This window comes from Sapajus apella, unplaced genomic scaffold (assembly GCF_009761245.1).
Source record: "Sapajus apella isolate SASKATOON/1434 unplaced genomic scaffold, GSC_monkey_1.0 scaffold59, whole genome shotgun sequence".
Classification (NCBI taxonomy): Eukaryota; Metazoa; Chordata; class Mammalia; order Primates; family Cebidae; genus Sapajus; species Sapajus apella.
In genome coordinates this window covers 3,447,720-3,464,500 of record NW_022436999.1, presented here as the reverse complement: position 1 = coordinate 3,464,500, position 16,781 = coordinate 3,447,720, and the positions used below count along the sequence as shown (strand labels likewise).

The 16,781-nt window shown below is 44.8% G+C and overlaps 1 protein-coding gene across 6 annotated transcripts in view; it reads left to right on the top strand.

Annotated features, from left to right (window-relative positions):
* The window catches only part of SUSD6 (sushi domain containing 6), a 102,746-nt gene that overhangs the window by 45,689 nt on the left and 40,276 nt on the right, over nucleotides 1–16,781 (top strand). For 4 of the 6 annotated variants that reach the window (XM_032245789.1, XM_032245790.1, XM_032245792.1 and 1 more), the window contains exon 2: nucleotides 1,705–1,880. In XM_032245789.1, the coding sequence (XP_032101680.1) occupies nucleotides 1,760–1,880 (121 nt within the window). In that variant the 5' untranslated portion in view covers nucleotides 1,705–1,759. The remainder of the gene's footprint in view (nucleotides 1–1,704; nucleotides 1,881–16,781) is intronic. The other 2 variants (XM_032245793.1, XM_032245794.1) reach the window with 1 other exon arrangement.

The following is a 16,781-nucleotide window of genomic DNA, read 5'->3' as shown; positions in this document are numbered from 1 at the left end:
TGGTTGTAGATGTGTGGTGTTACTTCCGAGGCCTCTGTTTTGTTCCATTGGTCTATATCTCTGTTTTGGTACCAGCACCATGCTGTTTTGATTACTGTAGCCTTGTAGTATAGTTTGAAGTCAGGTGACATGATGCCTCCAGCTTTGTTCATTAGAGAAATGCACATCAAAACCACATCGAGATACCATCTCTCGCAAGTTGGAATGGCAATTGTTAAAAAATCTGGAGACAACAGATGCTGGAGAGGATGTAGAGAAATAGGAATGGTTTTACACTGTTGGTGAGAGTGTAAATTAGTTCATCCATTGTGGAAGACAGTGTGGCGATTCCTCAAGAATCTAGAAATACTGTTTGACCCAGCAATCCCATTACTGGATATATACCCAAAGGATTATAAATTGTTCTGTTATAAAGACACATGCACATGTGTGCTCATTGTGGCACTGTTTACGATAGCAAAGACTTGGAACCAACCCAAATGCCTATCAATGATAGACTGGATAAAGAAAATGTGGCACATATACACCATGGAATACTATGCAGCCATTAAAAAAGGATGAGTTCATGCCTTTTTCAGGGACATGGATGAACCTGGAAACCATCATTCTCAGCAAACTGGCACAAGAACAGAAAACCAAGCACTGCATGTTCTCACTCATAAGTGGGTGTTGAATACATGGACACAGGGAGGGGAACATCACACACTGGGGCCTATTGCAGGGTGGGAGGCCTAGGGGAGGGATAGCGTGGGGGTTGCGGTGGTGGATTTGGGAGGGATAACATTAGGAAAAATACCTAAAGTTGGTGACGGGGTGGAGGAATGGATGCAGCAAACTACCATGGCATCCTGCACGACCTGCACATGTACTCCAGAAAAGTATATTTTTAAAGTATAATTAAAAAAAAGAAAATCTTTAAAGCCTTCACCTCTGGTTCTCTCTGTCCCCCTCTCCCCCTCCCCGGCTTTCCCTCTTTCCCTCTCTCTCCCTTCTGGTTCCTACTTTTCTGAAATCTTTGAACTAGAGTGGGTGGGTGATAGGGCTAATTAGCAATTACAGCCCATTCTCTAAGTCCTGTCCTGTTCCTCCTCCCCTCTCCCTGTCTTTGTTAGGGACAGCCAACAGAATGTGGTCACAGGTGTGTTGGGTGAGCTTTGATTAATCAGTCAATTTTTGAGATTCACAGCTGTCTAGTCAGATCCTACAACTCATCAGCCTTTGGCAGTTTAGCAAGCAGGCCAGGGCCCTCAGCTCCCACTGCTGCATTCCTTCTCTAGGCGGTGTATTCTCCCTTTACACACGTGTTCTCTCTCTCTTGGTTAGTTGAACTTGTTCTGAGTCCAAGTGACAAAGGCAAAACTTGACTTGGGTGTAGCAGCTCTGTGTCAATAGCCCCCTCTCTGCTGGAGCCTCCAGGCAGGCGTTAGGGCAGAGCTAGGCAGTTTCTGAAAGCCCTGCTGTGCCTGACTGACACCCAGGTGAGACAGAGCTCACCTCCTGGCACCAGCACCCTGCAGGCCTTGTTTCCCCAGGGAGGAGTTGAAAGCCACTTCTGTGCTTGTCTCTCCTGGCAGCAGAAATTCAGTTGCTAGAATTTTGTCAACTTTGTGTGATTATGGTTTCCTTACCAAAGTAGCTGCTTTTAACTTACTTATGGCTGAAGTTTTCACTTTGTCTGTGTCCTTGTTTGTTTGTTGGTTACAGGATTCTTCTGGATTTTAAATCTTTTTCTTTTTAAAAAAACTTGGACGGATAAAAGATGTGCCATGGCAGGATAGCACCAAAGAGCACCTCAGTGTTGGCCGTGGCCTCCGTGGGACATGGAGTGTTCCTTCTGCTGGTGATCCTTAGTACCCTGCTTGGAGACGGACTTGCTTCCGGTGAGTTCTGACCTGCCTTCTGTGTGTGGGTGGAAAAACACTTAATACTCTTGTTTATCTAAAGACTAGAACAGGGGACTCTCCTGGCAGGCAGTTTCAGGGAGAGCAGAGGGTGGAGGGCTTTTGTGCTATGGTAAATATAGCAGGGAGCCAGTCCTTCTGGGGCCTGATGAGCCAGTTGGAGGAGGAGTGTGTGGGACCCTGCCGGTGGTAACCTTGTCACCCCTCTCCCCCAGCCATAATCATAAGGAGGACAGAGGTATAAGGAACACAATATGCAGATTAAGAATCGGGGGAGGGTAGGGGAGGGATAGCAGGGGCTGGGGGGATTTGGAATCAGGCTGCCTGTGTTCAGTGCCTGTTCTCACTGCTTGCTTGCCCTGTGACGCTGAACAAGTTGTTTTACTGCTGCAAGCCTCTGTTTCCTCAGCTACAGAATGGGATAATAATAGTACCTACCTCATTGGGTGATTGTGAAGATTGAGGTAATACAATAAGTATGTAATGATTGTTAGCTCTCTTTTGTTTGTTTCTTGTCTTTCTGTGCTTTTTCTCAGAATGAGTGCATAATTGAAGAATTATAATGTAGTGAAAAAGGACCTGGTCACTGACACTACAGATGTTGTGCTCTTAGCAAGAGACTTAATCATTCAGAGGCTCAGCTTTCCCTCTGTTGAATGAAGGGGTTTACCTGGAATAACCTTTAAAATCACTTCTTTGTCCTTCAGTAAATGCTTTCATGACTCTAAGGACTTTGTGGTTGAAGAGAGTGAGCTGGAGGGGCCCTAGCAGGGGCTAGAAATGCACCATTGAGCCTTTTTTGTCTGTTTGTTTTTGTTTTTGTTTTTTTTGAGACAGAGTCTCACTCTGTCGCCCAGGATGGAGTCCAGTGGCATGATCTTGGTTCACTGCAACCTCCACCCCCCGAGTTCCAGCGATTCTCCTGCCTCAGCCTCCCGGGTAGCTGAGACTACAGGTGCATGCCACTATGCCCAGCTAATTTTTTATTATTATTCAGTAGAGATGAGGTTTCACCATGTTGGCCATGCTAGTCTCAAACTCCTGATCTCAGGTGATCCACCTGCCTTGCCCTCTCAAAGTGTTGGGATTACAGGTGTGAGCCACACACCCAACCCATTAAGCCTTTTTGAGTTTTTACAGCCCTTGTTCCCTTCAGCAGTGCTCTAGAGATCCTTCTAGGTGGTCTTTGTGTGGTCCTCTAGACAAAATGCCCTTTTAGAAAGGACCTGTTTGAGTGTGTACAGTAGGCCTCTGGGTGGTGTGCCACAACCTACCTCTGTGTCTGTGAGCTCTGGAATCACCATTGAACTCACCAGTACTGGTGTTCCTACTGGACTTCATTAAAAACACATACATGGCACTTTTCTTCACCGTGGATGTGTTTCCTGTAGAGGGATCTCTGAACTAGAATCTGGAAGGGGACTTTGGTGGGAGCAGTAGGGGAGTGGTATAGTATGGCTGTAGAGCCTCCACAGTTTAGTGTTATTTCTTTTATTCTCTATCAGCTGCCACCACCCCGTTACCCAACATAAACAGATAATAGTACAGTCTCAGCTAATTTTTTTTTCTGAATTGTTGGAAGAAACAATTACTGATTATTTTTTGTTCCATTGTAGCCTTCTCCACTACCAACATGTAGATTTGCCTTTCCTTCCATCCCATTCTGATACTTAACCCAAGCCTTTCCTCCCTGGTCATGAGGAGCCCCTGGCATAATCCAGGGGGCCATGATGATTGGGACCCCACAATGTGGGCATCATGGTTATATGAGGTTTCAAAGGAAGAGAAGACCAGGATGCACCAATGTGCAACAAAATGAAGCAGAGCCTCCATTTATAGGGTCACTCCAAAACCAGAGGAGGCCTCTAGAAATAGTAGTTGCAGAACCACAAAGTATGGTGACTTTGTCTTATTCACCACTGTGTCTTTAGAGCAGAAGTTGGCAAACTGGCCCACAGGCCAAATCCTACCTGCCATGTGGTTTTGTAGTCTTGCAGTTAACTGTTGATATTTTTAAATGTTTGGAAAAAAATCAGAAGGATATTTCATGACATGTAAAAATTTATATGAAACTCAAACTTCAGTGTCCATAAAGCTTTATTGGAACACAGCAATGCTCATTCATGTATATATTGTCTGTGGCTGCTTTTGTGCTACAGTGGCAGAGTTGAGTAGTTGTAACAAAGACCATGTGGCCTGAAAAGCCTAAAATGTTTAGGCTTTAAAATATTTGGGTCTTTGTAGAAGAGGTTCTCCCCCAGCCCAGAACATATGGTGCTCAATAAGTATGCACATGAATGGAATGACTGTCAGAGCAGGAAGGAAGGAAGGACTAGTCAGAACCAGCTTGGGCCTCAGAGAACTGTGCTCTTGCTGCCCAGAGTCTCACAGCTAATAGTAGGGCCAGGGCCTAGCCTGGTGCCTGGCATACCACTGTGACCTGCCAGAACCACAGAGTGTAGTGACTTTGTCTTATTCACCACTGTGTCTTTAGAGCAGAAGTTGGCAAACTGGCCCACAGTTTAGTGTCATGAAGCTATTCTACTTACCCCTACCCTCCCTTTTGTTGGCTCCATGAGTCCCATTCTCCACCTCATGTTCCTGCTACCCACACCTTCCCAGCTTCCCATTCAAGGTCTGAAATCAATTATCAGGTTCCATACTGGCTTAATAAAGAGATTATTATTTTCCATTGTGGAAAAATGTGTCTGTTTACAGTGTGGGCTCAGACCAGGATGGGAAAGGTGGCTCTTTTTTCTTTCCCCTCCCCCACCTGCAAAGAGTGCTCCCTCCCTGCCACCCCAACCTCCAAGTCTTTTTTACTCCCCATGAAACGTGTACTGGCAGGGGAAGAGGGTTCACCTTTGTTTAGATCCAGTGTACCAAATTGCCACCAATGTTTTTCTCTCTCTTTGGAGTGACTTCTGGGGGTGGGGGAGGTACCCTTTCTAGGCCTGAAACCCAAAATACACCTGTATGGCTGTGCCTGCCATAAGCAGCATGCCAAGCAGGCTTGCCCAGAAACCAAGATCTCAGATACTCTGAAGCCGAGAAAAGGCAGTTTAGTTCAGGAAAATGTCTTTTCCTCTTTTTGCATTTCTTCTATCTTTTTCTTTTTATTTATTTATGTTAGAGATGAGCCTTGTTCTGTTGCCCAGGCTGGAGTGCAGTGGTACAATCATAGCTCACTGCAGCTTTGACCTTCCAGGCTCAAGTAGTCCTCCCACCTCAGCCTCCTGAGTAGCTGGGACCATAGACATGCACTGCCATGCCCAACTAATTAAAAAAATATATTTTATGTTGCCCAGGCTGATCTGGAACTCCTGAGCTGAAGGGATCCTCTCCCCTCTGCCTTTCAAAGTGCTGAGATTATGAGTGTGAACTACTGTGCCTGGCTTCCTTCTTGGATTTCTTACCTGTTCCTTGTAGCTGTTCCTGAACACACACTTCAGAGACATTTTTAAATGGGTGCTTGTAAAATATGCAGCCTTGCTATCCAGTGGGCTGTAGTAGACCCCAGCTGTATGTGTGTGTACATGCACATTCATGTCTGAGAATCCTAGTAGACCTAGGTAGTGGGCATCCTCTGGGGTGCAATTTGTCTGCATTATCTCTGGTCATAGATACCACAGTCATCATCATCTATATCATCTCATCATCAAATATCACAGTTTTGATCACAATCTAAGATTTAGCAGGAAAAATCATGTAGGAAGAGGTACTTGAGAGTTATAGAGTAGAATTACATCATGTTTAAAGTTCAGGTTCCATACTGGTTTCTCTCATCTACAGCTTGAGATTTAGAGTTATAGCAGAGAAAGTGTTAGAGAGGTGTTGGGTCAAGCTTTCCCTTGGTCATTCCTTTAAATTGGGAAAATCATTGAAAAGTTTCCTTTTTAAGACGGGCAAAAGGAGACATATCTTATTCTTCACACCTAGTCACATCATGCAGTGGGTAGATCAGAATTAAAAATAAAATCTATGCACATGCTGCCCAATTTGCCTTTCTTGGACTAGGAGGAATTAAGATCTCTTCCATGTAGCAGCCTTTCTCAGATCTCCCAACTGTTTCATTTTACCTGTAATCTTGAGACTTGCTGTCTGGCCTGAGGCAAATCACATAACCTGACCTCTGTGTCTTTTGCAAAACAGAAACAATAATCCTTAAGAATGTTAAGTTGGTGTTGTGTAGACTAATAAAAATGTTTGGAAGGCACTTGGCAAATAAAATGTGTGATGTAATTCCCAAACAACAACAGAATTGGTATGTGACCTACTGTTGAGTCACAGTATGCAGTAGACTTTTTATGCAGATGATATTCTTTGCTGTCATTGAAATATAAAACTTACGGTACAAAGTACTGTTTGAGTTGGAGATAAGAGATTTTTGGAGCAGTTATCAAATTTGACCAGTGAGGAGGGATTAATTTACTTCGGGAATCCTCACTGCCGTCCAGAAAGCTCATGGTTGCATAGTTTGATCTCAGTCCAACTGGCTTGCTGACTCATAAAAAGCCTTTGTTTGCATTCTCTTTTTTTCCAAAGCTTATTTACTAAACATACTCACTGTTTTACTTGTTTCTGATTTTTTTTTTCCCCTTAAAATGTTGCCATGACATGTTAGGCCATGTGAAATATCACACAATCACCTAAAACAATTTTAGAATATCAGGGGAAACACCCATCTGCATTTCTATATGACAGTGAGAAAGTCAGGCAGTTAGTTTTCATTGAAAATGGAAAATGTTGAGAGCTAGGTTCTCTGGGAGATGACTTGGCTTTGGCCCGTAGCAGAGAGATGTTGGTAGGTGGCCCTGGCTCACCTCATCTCGGAAGGACCCTGGAGTCAGAGATAATGTTCACTGAGTTGAGAGGAGAGGACAAGTGGGAAACTGATGTATATAGAGCATCATATATGTGTCAGGCTCTGTTATCATTCCATATAAAGCTCTTAGAACACCCAGGGTAGTTGATTGTGTAACCATTTTATAAAAGAAAAACTGAGCCAGAGGAGAGGTTCGATAACTTGTTTAGAGACTGATGATTTTAAGTGATGAGGCTGGCTGGGATTTGTGCTCAGTATGTCTGACTCTTGCCCCCGCTCTTTGCTGGGAGCCACACTACCTGTGATGAATGGCAGGCTTCACTGAAACCTGTTTTTTGTATTTCCTGATGGACGTGCTCAGATCAACCTCCAGAAAATTATTCTGGTGGAGGAAGAAAGAGACCATGTTTTCTCCTGATGGATAAAAGGGTTACGGAGTCATCTCTGGGTTACCATGTTTCCCTCTGTGGTTGTTTCTGTTCTCATCTACGATGGCTCTTGGTTGTCTGGTTCCAGTTTAGGCACAAGGTTTGCCAAGGTGGTTCTATTCTTGGAAAGGAACAATAGAGACCATAGCAAATTGTTTGCTAAATGAGGATGTAGTTCCCAAAACATCCGCAAAGCATCTTCCTGTCAGCTGCAAACCCTGTTGATGAAAGTGATGTCATCTCTCCATGGTGTAATTACCTGTGACTATAAAAAAAAACTTAGGGATTGTGGTGGGAGGCTGGATGGGTCATTATAGGGCTTGTTGAACCCTGATGTCATGAAAAGGCATTGAGAAATTACCCTCTGCTGACTAATTGTTGTGCCATGTTTAGAACATTGACAACACATGGTACCACCCTTGCACTGTAAGTTTCTAATAAAAGAAACCTGGAGTCCACGTTAACTGGGTCTCAATTGAGTTAAAGCCCTCATTGAACACAGATTCCATCTGCTGAGCAATAGTGCCCCACTACCCTGCTCGCTTGCCAGCTTAGAGGTTATTCTTACCTACCTGACTTTCTGCAAAAGAGGGCCACAGGGTGCTAATAAAACAATTAGGGTTAGCATTCAGAGTCTTCAGTGATTCTAGGTAGGTTTCCAGATGAACGCCTCTCACCTCTTCTTACCCACTGGAAGATTCTAGTGCATCAGTCAGGAGTAGGAGTCTGCAGAGGGTGTGAGGAGCCATGGTGGCCTGTGCTGGTGTGTCTGCTGCCTGGACTGTGGTCAGATCAGGAGTGACCTTGGCCTGCCTCAGATTTAGCTTTGGGGCCAAGAGGGACAGTAACATTAAGGAGACAACCTTTCTGTGGTACAGTGTTAATGAGAAGTGCCCTGGTTGCTGACTTCTTTCCAGCCCTGTTCATCGACCTCATCTTAAGCTAATTTAACACATGAAAATCCGAATTCACTGGAAGATGAGGGTATGACTATAACTTTTTTTTTTCCCCCTAAGACAGGGTTTTACTCAGTCACCCACGCTGGAGTGCAGTGGCACTGCCATGGCGCACTGCAACCTCTGCCTCCCGGGTTCAAGTGATCATCCCACCTTACTGCTTCAGCCTCCTGAGTAGCTGGGACTACAGGCATGTGTCACCATGCCTGGCTAAATTTTATTTATATTTTTTTGTAGAGATGGGTTTTGCCAGGTTTGCCCAGGCTGGTCTTGAACTCCTGGGCGCAGTCAATCCACGTGCCTCGACGTCTCAAAGTGCTGGGATTACAGGCATTAATAGCCACTGTGCCCAACTGACTATAACTTTATAAGAACAGGATTGTCCCTAGGATTTCTTCACACAGCTGTCTTTATGAAGTGGAGTGTACACCTTCAATTCGTGTACACCTCAAAATAGTAAATACCACCTGCAGCTCTCATGGAGCCACTGAGATCATGAGTATAGCTCAGTATTATATCTAGCTACCGTTATGAGCTTCAGCCCTTCACCTTGATTTTTGGAATGACTGCATAGTCTGATGAAAAGCATGGACTCTGGAGTCAGATTGTCTGGGTTGGACTACTTCCTGTATTCCTTGCTACTTGTGTTGCCTTGGATAATTTTCGTGACCTCACTGTCTGTATTTCACCAGAATGGGGATGATAATGTCTGCTTTATAAGACTGTAGTGAGGATCAAATAAGGTAGTATATGTAGGGCATTTGGAACATTACCAGGTACAGAAATAATTCCCATATTGGAAGATCGGATCCTAGCACCAATTGATATCACTCCACACTTTGGTTTTATGACACAGCCACAGCTGCTTGGTTCAGACAGACTCAGGGTTGGAATGTGCTCCGTATTTCTTCTGTATCTCTTGGATTCTGTTTGATTCAATTCAGTGCATATTGAGTAGTAGAGTTAGATCCTTGATATTCATGAGGTTTTCCTGAGTCCCTAAATTCTCAAATAACACACGTTGGTTTCCCATACATGAAGGTGAGTAGCAAAGAATGGTAAATACCCTTCTGAGATGTTGGTGCTGGAGTGAGATCAGCTAAGTGATCTCACTGTGAACTCTTTGTCCTCTTCAGGGAGGCTGCCTTGTTGGTATTTCAGAGCTGATGTTCCTCAGGGATGCTATTTGTTAGGAACATTTGGAGTCAGTTTTGAAACCTTACATATTAAGTATGAGAATGCCAAGGTCTGTTCTTTTAAAGACATGTTTTATCAGCACAGTGATGTGATTGAAAGGTTGCATTTTACATGATTCCAAAACACATCTGGGAGAATATAACATTAGAATTTAAAAATAAGAAATATCTTTTTCCCATTTGATAGTCCTTTTGCCTCCTCTTGCCTTTCTTAACTATATTCATATTTCTTCTTTTAGGAGCCCTTTTCTACCCAGATTTATTGGCATCCCTGGTGATGGAGATTTTTTTCTTGTTTAACTTCTTTGACTTATTAGCTTTGCCAGTAACCAAATCTTTTAAAGGAGAATTGTTTAGTCATTCATAATTCTCGGAAGTAGTACAGGGAAGGTAGATTCTCTTCAGGATTTCTTAGCCAAGTTTTTTTTTTCATTCTGTTTAAATCACAAAAGTATTTTTGGTATTTCAATGGGGAGAGGGCACAGAATGTTTCAGGAAGTTATGACCAAGTAAAAACAGGGCTATGAAATAATTCTGCTTCATCCTTTGTTATTCTGAGTAACGAGCAACACTTTATAAAATGCAAAGGGCTTGATCAGTTCTTCCCATGTAGTAGACACATGTCACCTTGGGAGAGGGCCGACCTTTGTGTTTGTTGTCACTGGCTTGGGTTCTGATGGTTCGGCCTTGTTGACTCTGGCTATGGTAAGAGGCATCAGAGAATGTCATTGGGATTGTCGCACACTAGACTATGAGTGGGTGGGTGTGAGGATCAGCCTCTCAGTGTTTCTTGAGCACTAGTCTAAGCACAGAGAGGCTTGGTGGCAGATGAGAGAAAAGTCTTGGAACTCTCTCTTCCCCACTGATCTCAATCCAGAGGCTGGATTGGAAAGGAACCAGTGGAGTCTTGAGCCAGTACAGCCCTGCTAAGGCTCCTTGATAACTGCATGGTTGCTCACAGTTTCTGATTAGTGGCCCATGAAGTTAGCGGGAGCCCCTCAGTAGGCTGTGTGGCTGTCTGCTTTATACTTCTCACACACCTCTCTGAGCTTTGATAACTCTACACACAACTCTTGGGGTTTTTGCTCTTTGTTCTTGATTCTGTATGTGTTTGCATATAAGCTAATTGATCACAGGGACAAAATCCTTTGTATGTTGCTCATTTGCTATAACCAGGCCAGTGATCATCCCAGCAGATTCAACACACTCATCGTGGGAAAGGTACTCCATAGGTGGGGTTACCCCATAGGAGGATGCAGAATCATGGCTTGTCCTCCATGTGAGGAAAGCAGGAGCAAGTCCACGGCCCTGTGAGCAGTAGCAGCGTGTGGGGCCTCCCGACTGAGTGATGGTTCCTCATAGTATTCTGTCGCCAGCCTTCTGGGGAGGAAGTGGAGGAGCATGTGAAAGTGTCTTCATACCTCAGGGATGCAGGCGTTGTGGGGCTCTTCTGCAGAGAAAAGAGAGGGCCCAGGCCACCTTCCTAGAAGAGTACATTGCAGAGTATGCTACCTTATAGCTGGGTGAGGATTTTGAACCCTGTATGGATCCTAGTAGGTAATGAAGAGTTACTATAGTTTGAAAGTATGTCCCCAGCTGGGCACAGTGGCTCATGCCTGTAATCCCAGCACTTTGGAAGGCTGAAGCAGGTGTATCACTTGAGGTCAGGATTTCGAAGACCAGCCTGGCCAACGTGGTGAAACCCCTTCTCCACTAAAAATACAAAAATCAGCCGGGTGTGGTGGCAGGCACCTGTAATCCCAGCTACTTGGGAGGCTGAGGCTAGAGAATCGCTTGTACCTGGGAGACGGATTGCTGTGAGCCAAGATCATGCCACTTTACAGCAGCCTGGGCAACAGAGTGAGAATCCATCTCAAAAAAAAAAAAAGAAAAAGAAAAGAAAGTATATTCCTATCAAATTTCATGTTCAATTATAATTGTCAGTGTTGGAGGTAGGGCCTGGTGGGAGGTGTTTGGATCATGAGAGCAGATGCTTCATGAATGGCTTGGGCCATCCCTTGATGGTGAGCTCTCACTCTGAGTTCGCATGAGATCTGGTGGTTTAAAAGTGTGTGGCAACTTCTCCCCACCCTACTCTCTCCCTTTTGTTCTCATTCTCTCCATGTGATGTGTCTGCTACCTGTTTGCCTTCCACCATGATTGAAAGCTTCTTGAGGCCTCCCCAGAAGCACATGCCACTATGCTCCCTGTACAGCTTACAGAACCATGAGCCAGTTTAAATCTCTTTTAAATAAATTACCCGGTCTCAAGTATTTCTTTTTCTTTTTCTCTCTTTTTTTCTTTTTCTTTCTTTCTTTCTTTTTTTTTTTTAAAGACAGAGTCTTGCCCTGTCACCAAGCTACAGTGCAGTGGTGCGATCTCGGCTCACTGCAACTTCTGCCTCCCAGGTAGCTGGGACTACAAGCATGCGCCACCATGCCCAGCCAATTTTTGTATTTTTACTAGAAACAGGGTTTGACCATGTTGGCCAGGATGGTCTCCATCTCTTGACCTTGTGATCTGCCCACCTTAGCATCTCAAATTGCTGGGATTACAGGCGTGAGCCACTGCGCCCGGCCTCAAGTATTTCTTTATTGCAGAGTAAGAATTGCGTAGTGCAAGGAAGGAGAAAAGGTAGGCTTTCATTACCAGTGGGAAGTGAAAATAAGTTGGAATGTATATGAAAATCATACTGGCTCTAAACATATCCTGACATGAGAAAGGGGCTCAGAAAGTGCCACTTGGGTTTGGCTTCACTTTCTTACCTACTGCCTTTGCAGCCACAGCTTCCTCTACCTCTACATCTGTTTCTAAAGATCAAGGCTAAGGGACGACTCCTTCATTTACTAAACATTAGCACCATCAAGCCTATTCTCATCCTGTTCTTCCTGTGGCTCGAATTCTACCTCCTGCCTCTTCCTGCCATACTTCTCTTTATCCTTCAAGGTCCAGTGCAGCTTCCTCTGTGGGACATCATCCGTCTCCCTTACCACTAGAATTAATAGGGTTTGAAGGAAGGAGAGTAGGCTTTGAGTGTATTTCTTAAATGGAATTAACAGGAGCTCCTAGTCTTAGTTCTTTCTCTTGGGAAGATGTCAGACAGGTTTTCCTAGGAGCAGGATTCCAACTCTTAGAATCTTTTTTTTGAGATAGAGTCTTGCTCTGCTGGAGTGCAATGGCACAGTCTCTGCTTACTGCAACCTCTGCCTCCCGGGTTCCAGTGATTCCCCTGCCTCAGCCTCCCAGGTAGCTTGGACTACAGGTGCACGGCACTATGCCCTGCTAATTTTTGTATTTTTAGTAGAGATAGGGTTTCACCATATTGGTCAGGCTGGTCTGAAACTCCTGACTTCGTGATCCGCCCACTTTGGCCTCCCAGAGTGCTGGGATTACAGACATGAGCCACCGCACCCGGCCTTAGAATCTTGACTGACTTTGATTTGAAGGGATTGGCCAGCTTGTTATGACCTCTGGGAATTGCAGCTTTGGGGAACGTGAACCCATTGTTCTGTACATCATGGTACATGAACACTACAGACTTGCTCCGAACCCTAGGGTTGCTGTGGGACAGATTGGGTTTGTCATTTTCATGAACGTTAACTCCTCTAGCAAGTATGTGTTGACATAAGGTGGGCAGGAGGTGTGTAATGCCACAGAGGGCTTTCTGGGGACGAGGTACTAGGCTGGATCTTGACAGAAGTTAATCATATGTAGTAAGCCTGTGAGAGGAGGGCATCCGCAGCCAAGAACTGTGCTCTGCACTGAGGAATGCAGAGCTTATGGTTTAGCATTCTGATATGTTCCACAAGTACTCGTTGAGCTCCTGCTGAATACCAAGACTGTGCCAGCTACCGAAAATAGAACAATTCCATGTGATACATGCTATGGTCAGGGAAGTCACTGCACTACACAGGAATACTCATCAGCGGTCTCCTGACTCAGTTTGAGTTGGTCATGGAAGGCTTTTCTGAGGGAGAGAAGTCTACACTGCGATCTAAAGGCAAGTAGGAGTTAGTGGCAGGAGACAGGGTGGCATAGTCAGGTGAAGAAGGCAGTCTCTTGGGCCAGACAGGCTAGTTCTGCCACTCATGTGGAATTTTAAGCAAGTTTCTGAAACTCTACATCCCTCAGTTCTTCATATTTGTAAAATTGGGATGATAACATGCATGCCTTATAGGTTTGTGGTGAAGATGAAATGTTGCCGTTATCATCATCATTGTTATAATGTGGCACTTGCCAGTGGCAGGGACAGCCCACTGTTGCGGGGAGCCTGGAAGGAGGAGAGGAAGAGAGTATAGTGTCTGCTCTGCTCATCTCAGCACTCCCTTTCCTTGGAACTTCCCATGTCACTGTTGTAACACTGGGTGTCTGATATACTGTATTCCCCAAACTTGTTTGCTTCTTGCCCTGTGGACGAAGAACTGGTCTCTTTTACCCTGGTGGAGTGTGTTTAGTAGCTGTAGTTTCAAAAAAGAAAACTAAAGTCTAACCTTAGCCTGAGAATTCAGGGATTTAGGTTGAGCACACCAAAAACACAGTTTGAAGAAGCACCCAGAGAGGAGTAAGATGCTGCTAGCGGAGGCAGGTGCCTGTCCTGGCTGAAATGTTAGGATTGTGGAAGAGGAGGAGCAGGAGGAAGAAGAGAAACAAGCTCTCCTGGAGTATCTCAAGGATCAAAGGGTTAAAGAAAAAACAAACACTAGTTAATGAATCAAGAGGTTGAACACGTCTAAACAAGAACGGAAAGAGGGTTGGAGGAGGGTGTTAATTTTAGGTGCAATTTGTAGAAGAGGATTGGGGATGAGAAGAATAGCAGTGGGCACCTATTTAACCATGGGACAGGAAATGATGGGCTAGGTGAGGCTGCCCTTCTGGTCCGAGGGGAGAAGTCACTCAGGACAGGCCACAGGAGTACATGCTTCTTGACCCTCATCACTTGCCTTAGCTCAGCCAGCTCTTAGGAGGCATGTCTGACAAAGGTTCCTTATTTCAGCAAGTTTGATGCACCATGTGGGGTCCCATGTGGGTCTTAGCTGGCGTCACAAATTCCATGGGGAGGCTGGAGGGTGTCAGAGGTTCTTAATTGCTTGGGGAAGGGAGAAAAGTTGAGGAGCAGCTGGCGTCTGAACCCTTCAGATGTATTCCAGGATTTGTCGTCTTGAATTGGGCTGGGGTAATTGGAGAAGTTGGGGTGAGGACTGTCTGTGATTTGATGTGTTCAAGGGTGTGGAGAACTATTGTGACTTCCAGCAGAGATATATCTCGGGTTTCCTTAGAGTGGCCTTTAGCAAAGGAAACCTTTCTTTATGCTGTTGTTCTCAATACCTTGTTGTTAGGCAGTTTAGAGTCTTTTGCTATTCAACTGGCTCCTCTCCCTAGCATTCAGAAAATCTGTCATCAGTAACACAAACCCTGGCCTTGTAGGAATAGTTAAGATTGTGAATAATAGGATTAAGTGATATAATATATGTAAAAGTCCTGCCTAAATAATAAAAGTCTATTCCAATGGAAAGAATTATTATAATACTATTTTTTCAGTCAGCATCTCTTTTCTGAATTGCTCAGAGCACTTCGTTAACACTAACTGGTTAATCCCCCATCCATCCCTGGTTGGAGGCTGGCATTTAATAGCCCCCTTTGTATACAAGATGAAACACAAGTTTCCAACAAAGCCCCAGATCTTGAGCTTGAAGCCCAAACCTATGGAATCTAAAGCTTGGACTTCTAAATGTGATAATGTGTCATTCCTGGGGTAAAGAAGATGAGAAGGGAAAGGAGGGATCATTAAAAAAAAATTCTTTTTTATGAATAACTGGTTATATCAGACAAGGCTGTCATAGTCAGGATTTTGAGTGATCTAGAAGTCAGTCATTTTCCTCTGAGAAGCCAGAGTTCCTGCTGGAAATGAAACTTGATTAGGAGTTGGAGAAGCAGAAGGCTAAGAAGAGCAGTTTGGGGCAAAGAACAGGGAAGCAGAGAGGGAGCTGGCAGATTTCTTAATTATGTTTTATTAGGCTGTGGTGGAGGTACTTGAGATGTCAGGTTCTACATCACAGTGCTCACTGCCTGGCACATGCAATTGGAAACACACTCTCCCCCATGATGTATACCAGGAAGTGTCAGGGGGACCCACAGTAGGTGCTTGGTGTATTCTGCAGTCGTCATGTTGAAACCTTACAGAGCACCCCCCTGAGCGTCCTGCTCAAGCCAGCCTTGCTGCAGACCAAGTATTGCAGTACAGTTTGGCAGGGATCTGGGCAGATTAGCCTCAGGCAAACTCTCCAGTCAAGGAAAGGCCTAGGTGCGTTGGCCCACTTGAGTCCCTTACGAAGGCTGGTCTCACCAGCCTAGAGCTGGTGTGGAAAGGTCCTGTTTTATTCACAGTACTAGGTGAAGCCATTCAGTCATCAGGACCTTTTTTCACGCTTGTGCTTCCCAGCCTCTGGTTAGGGCTTAAAGAGAGTTCCATCCTCACCTTCTGTACTCTCTTGCACAAGGTCTTGAACCCTGGAAGCAAGAGAAGGATATACTGAGTTGGGAAGCTCCGCCTTCCTCCAATGGTAGGTGTGTGGGCTCCCAGATTTGAAATTCTAGAGGTCATTCAGTTGTGCCAGATAAGAGGCACATACTCAAGAGAGAATCAACAGGCTGGACCTTTGAGGTTATTTCTACTAGTGAGTTTTAAATTTGAGCTAGCATCATATTCCTCTAGAGGGCTTGTTAAACACAGATTGCTGGGTCTCATCCCCGGAGCTTCTGATTCAGTAGGTCTGGGATGAGGTTTAAAAATGTGCATATCTACCAAGTTCTTACATGCAGCAGCAGTTGCTGCTACTGCTGGTCTGAAGACCACACTTTGAGAACCACCAATTTGAACTTGGGCTGAAAAAAACCTGTCTGACCCTTTCAGAGCAAATTTTGCTGAGATGAGGACAGAGTGGGTGGAGAGATCTTGAACCAACGAGGGAAATAGGTGGCCCTCTTAGAAATAGGCTGCTACAGGTAGGCCAACCTAATAAAACTGAGAAGAGGTTAAATGATTAAGGGAGGATCCTGGCATATGTGTCTCTTCTCCATGCTGGTCTGTCCTTGCATACTGCCCTACAGCAAGGAGCCAGACCTGGTGAGCCCAGTTACTTTCATTTTCTATTCTGCCCCCTGAGGCAGCAGTGAGTTCTAAAAGTCTGCATTTTCGGAAGCCTTTCCTCAGTCTGGTCTCTGTGGTATGAAGAACCAGGACCCTGAGTCAGGGTCATGGGCATCTCGGCCCCAGCACCACCTTTGACTGACAGTAACTGAAGGGACCTCATGTTACTCAAGGGTGAAATGAGCATGGACTAGCTCTCTGGTGCCTTTTGTGCTCTGATACTCTGGATTCTTTAGTGCTTTACTTTGACAGCTTCCTCCTCAGGGTCAGGAACTTCTGGCTTGTTACTTTTTTTTTTTTTTTTTTTTTTTTTTTTTTTTTTTTTTTT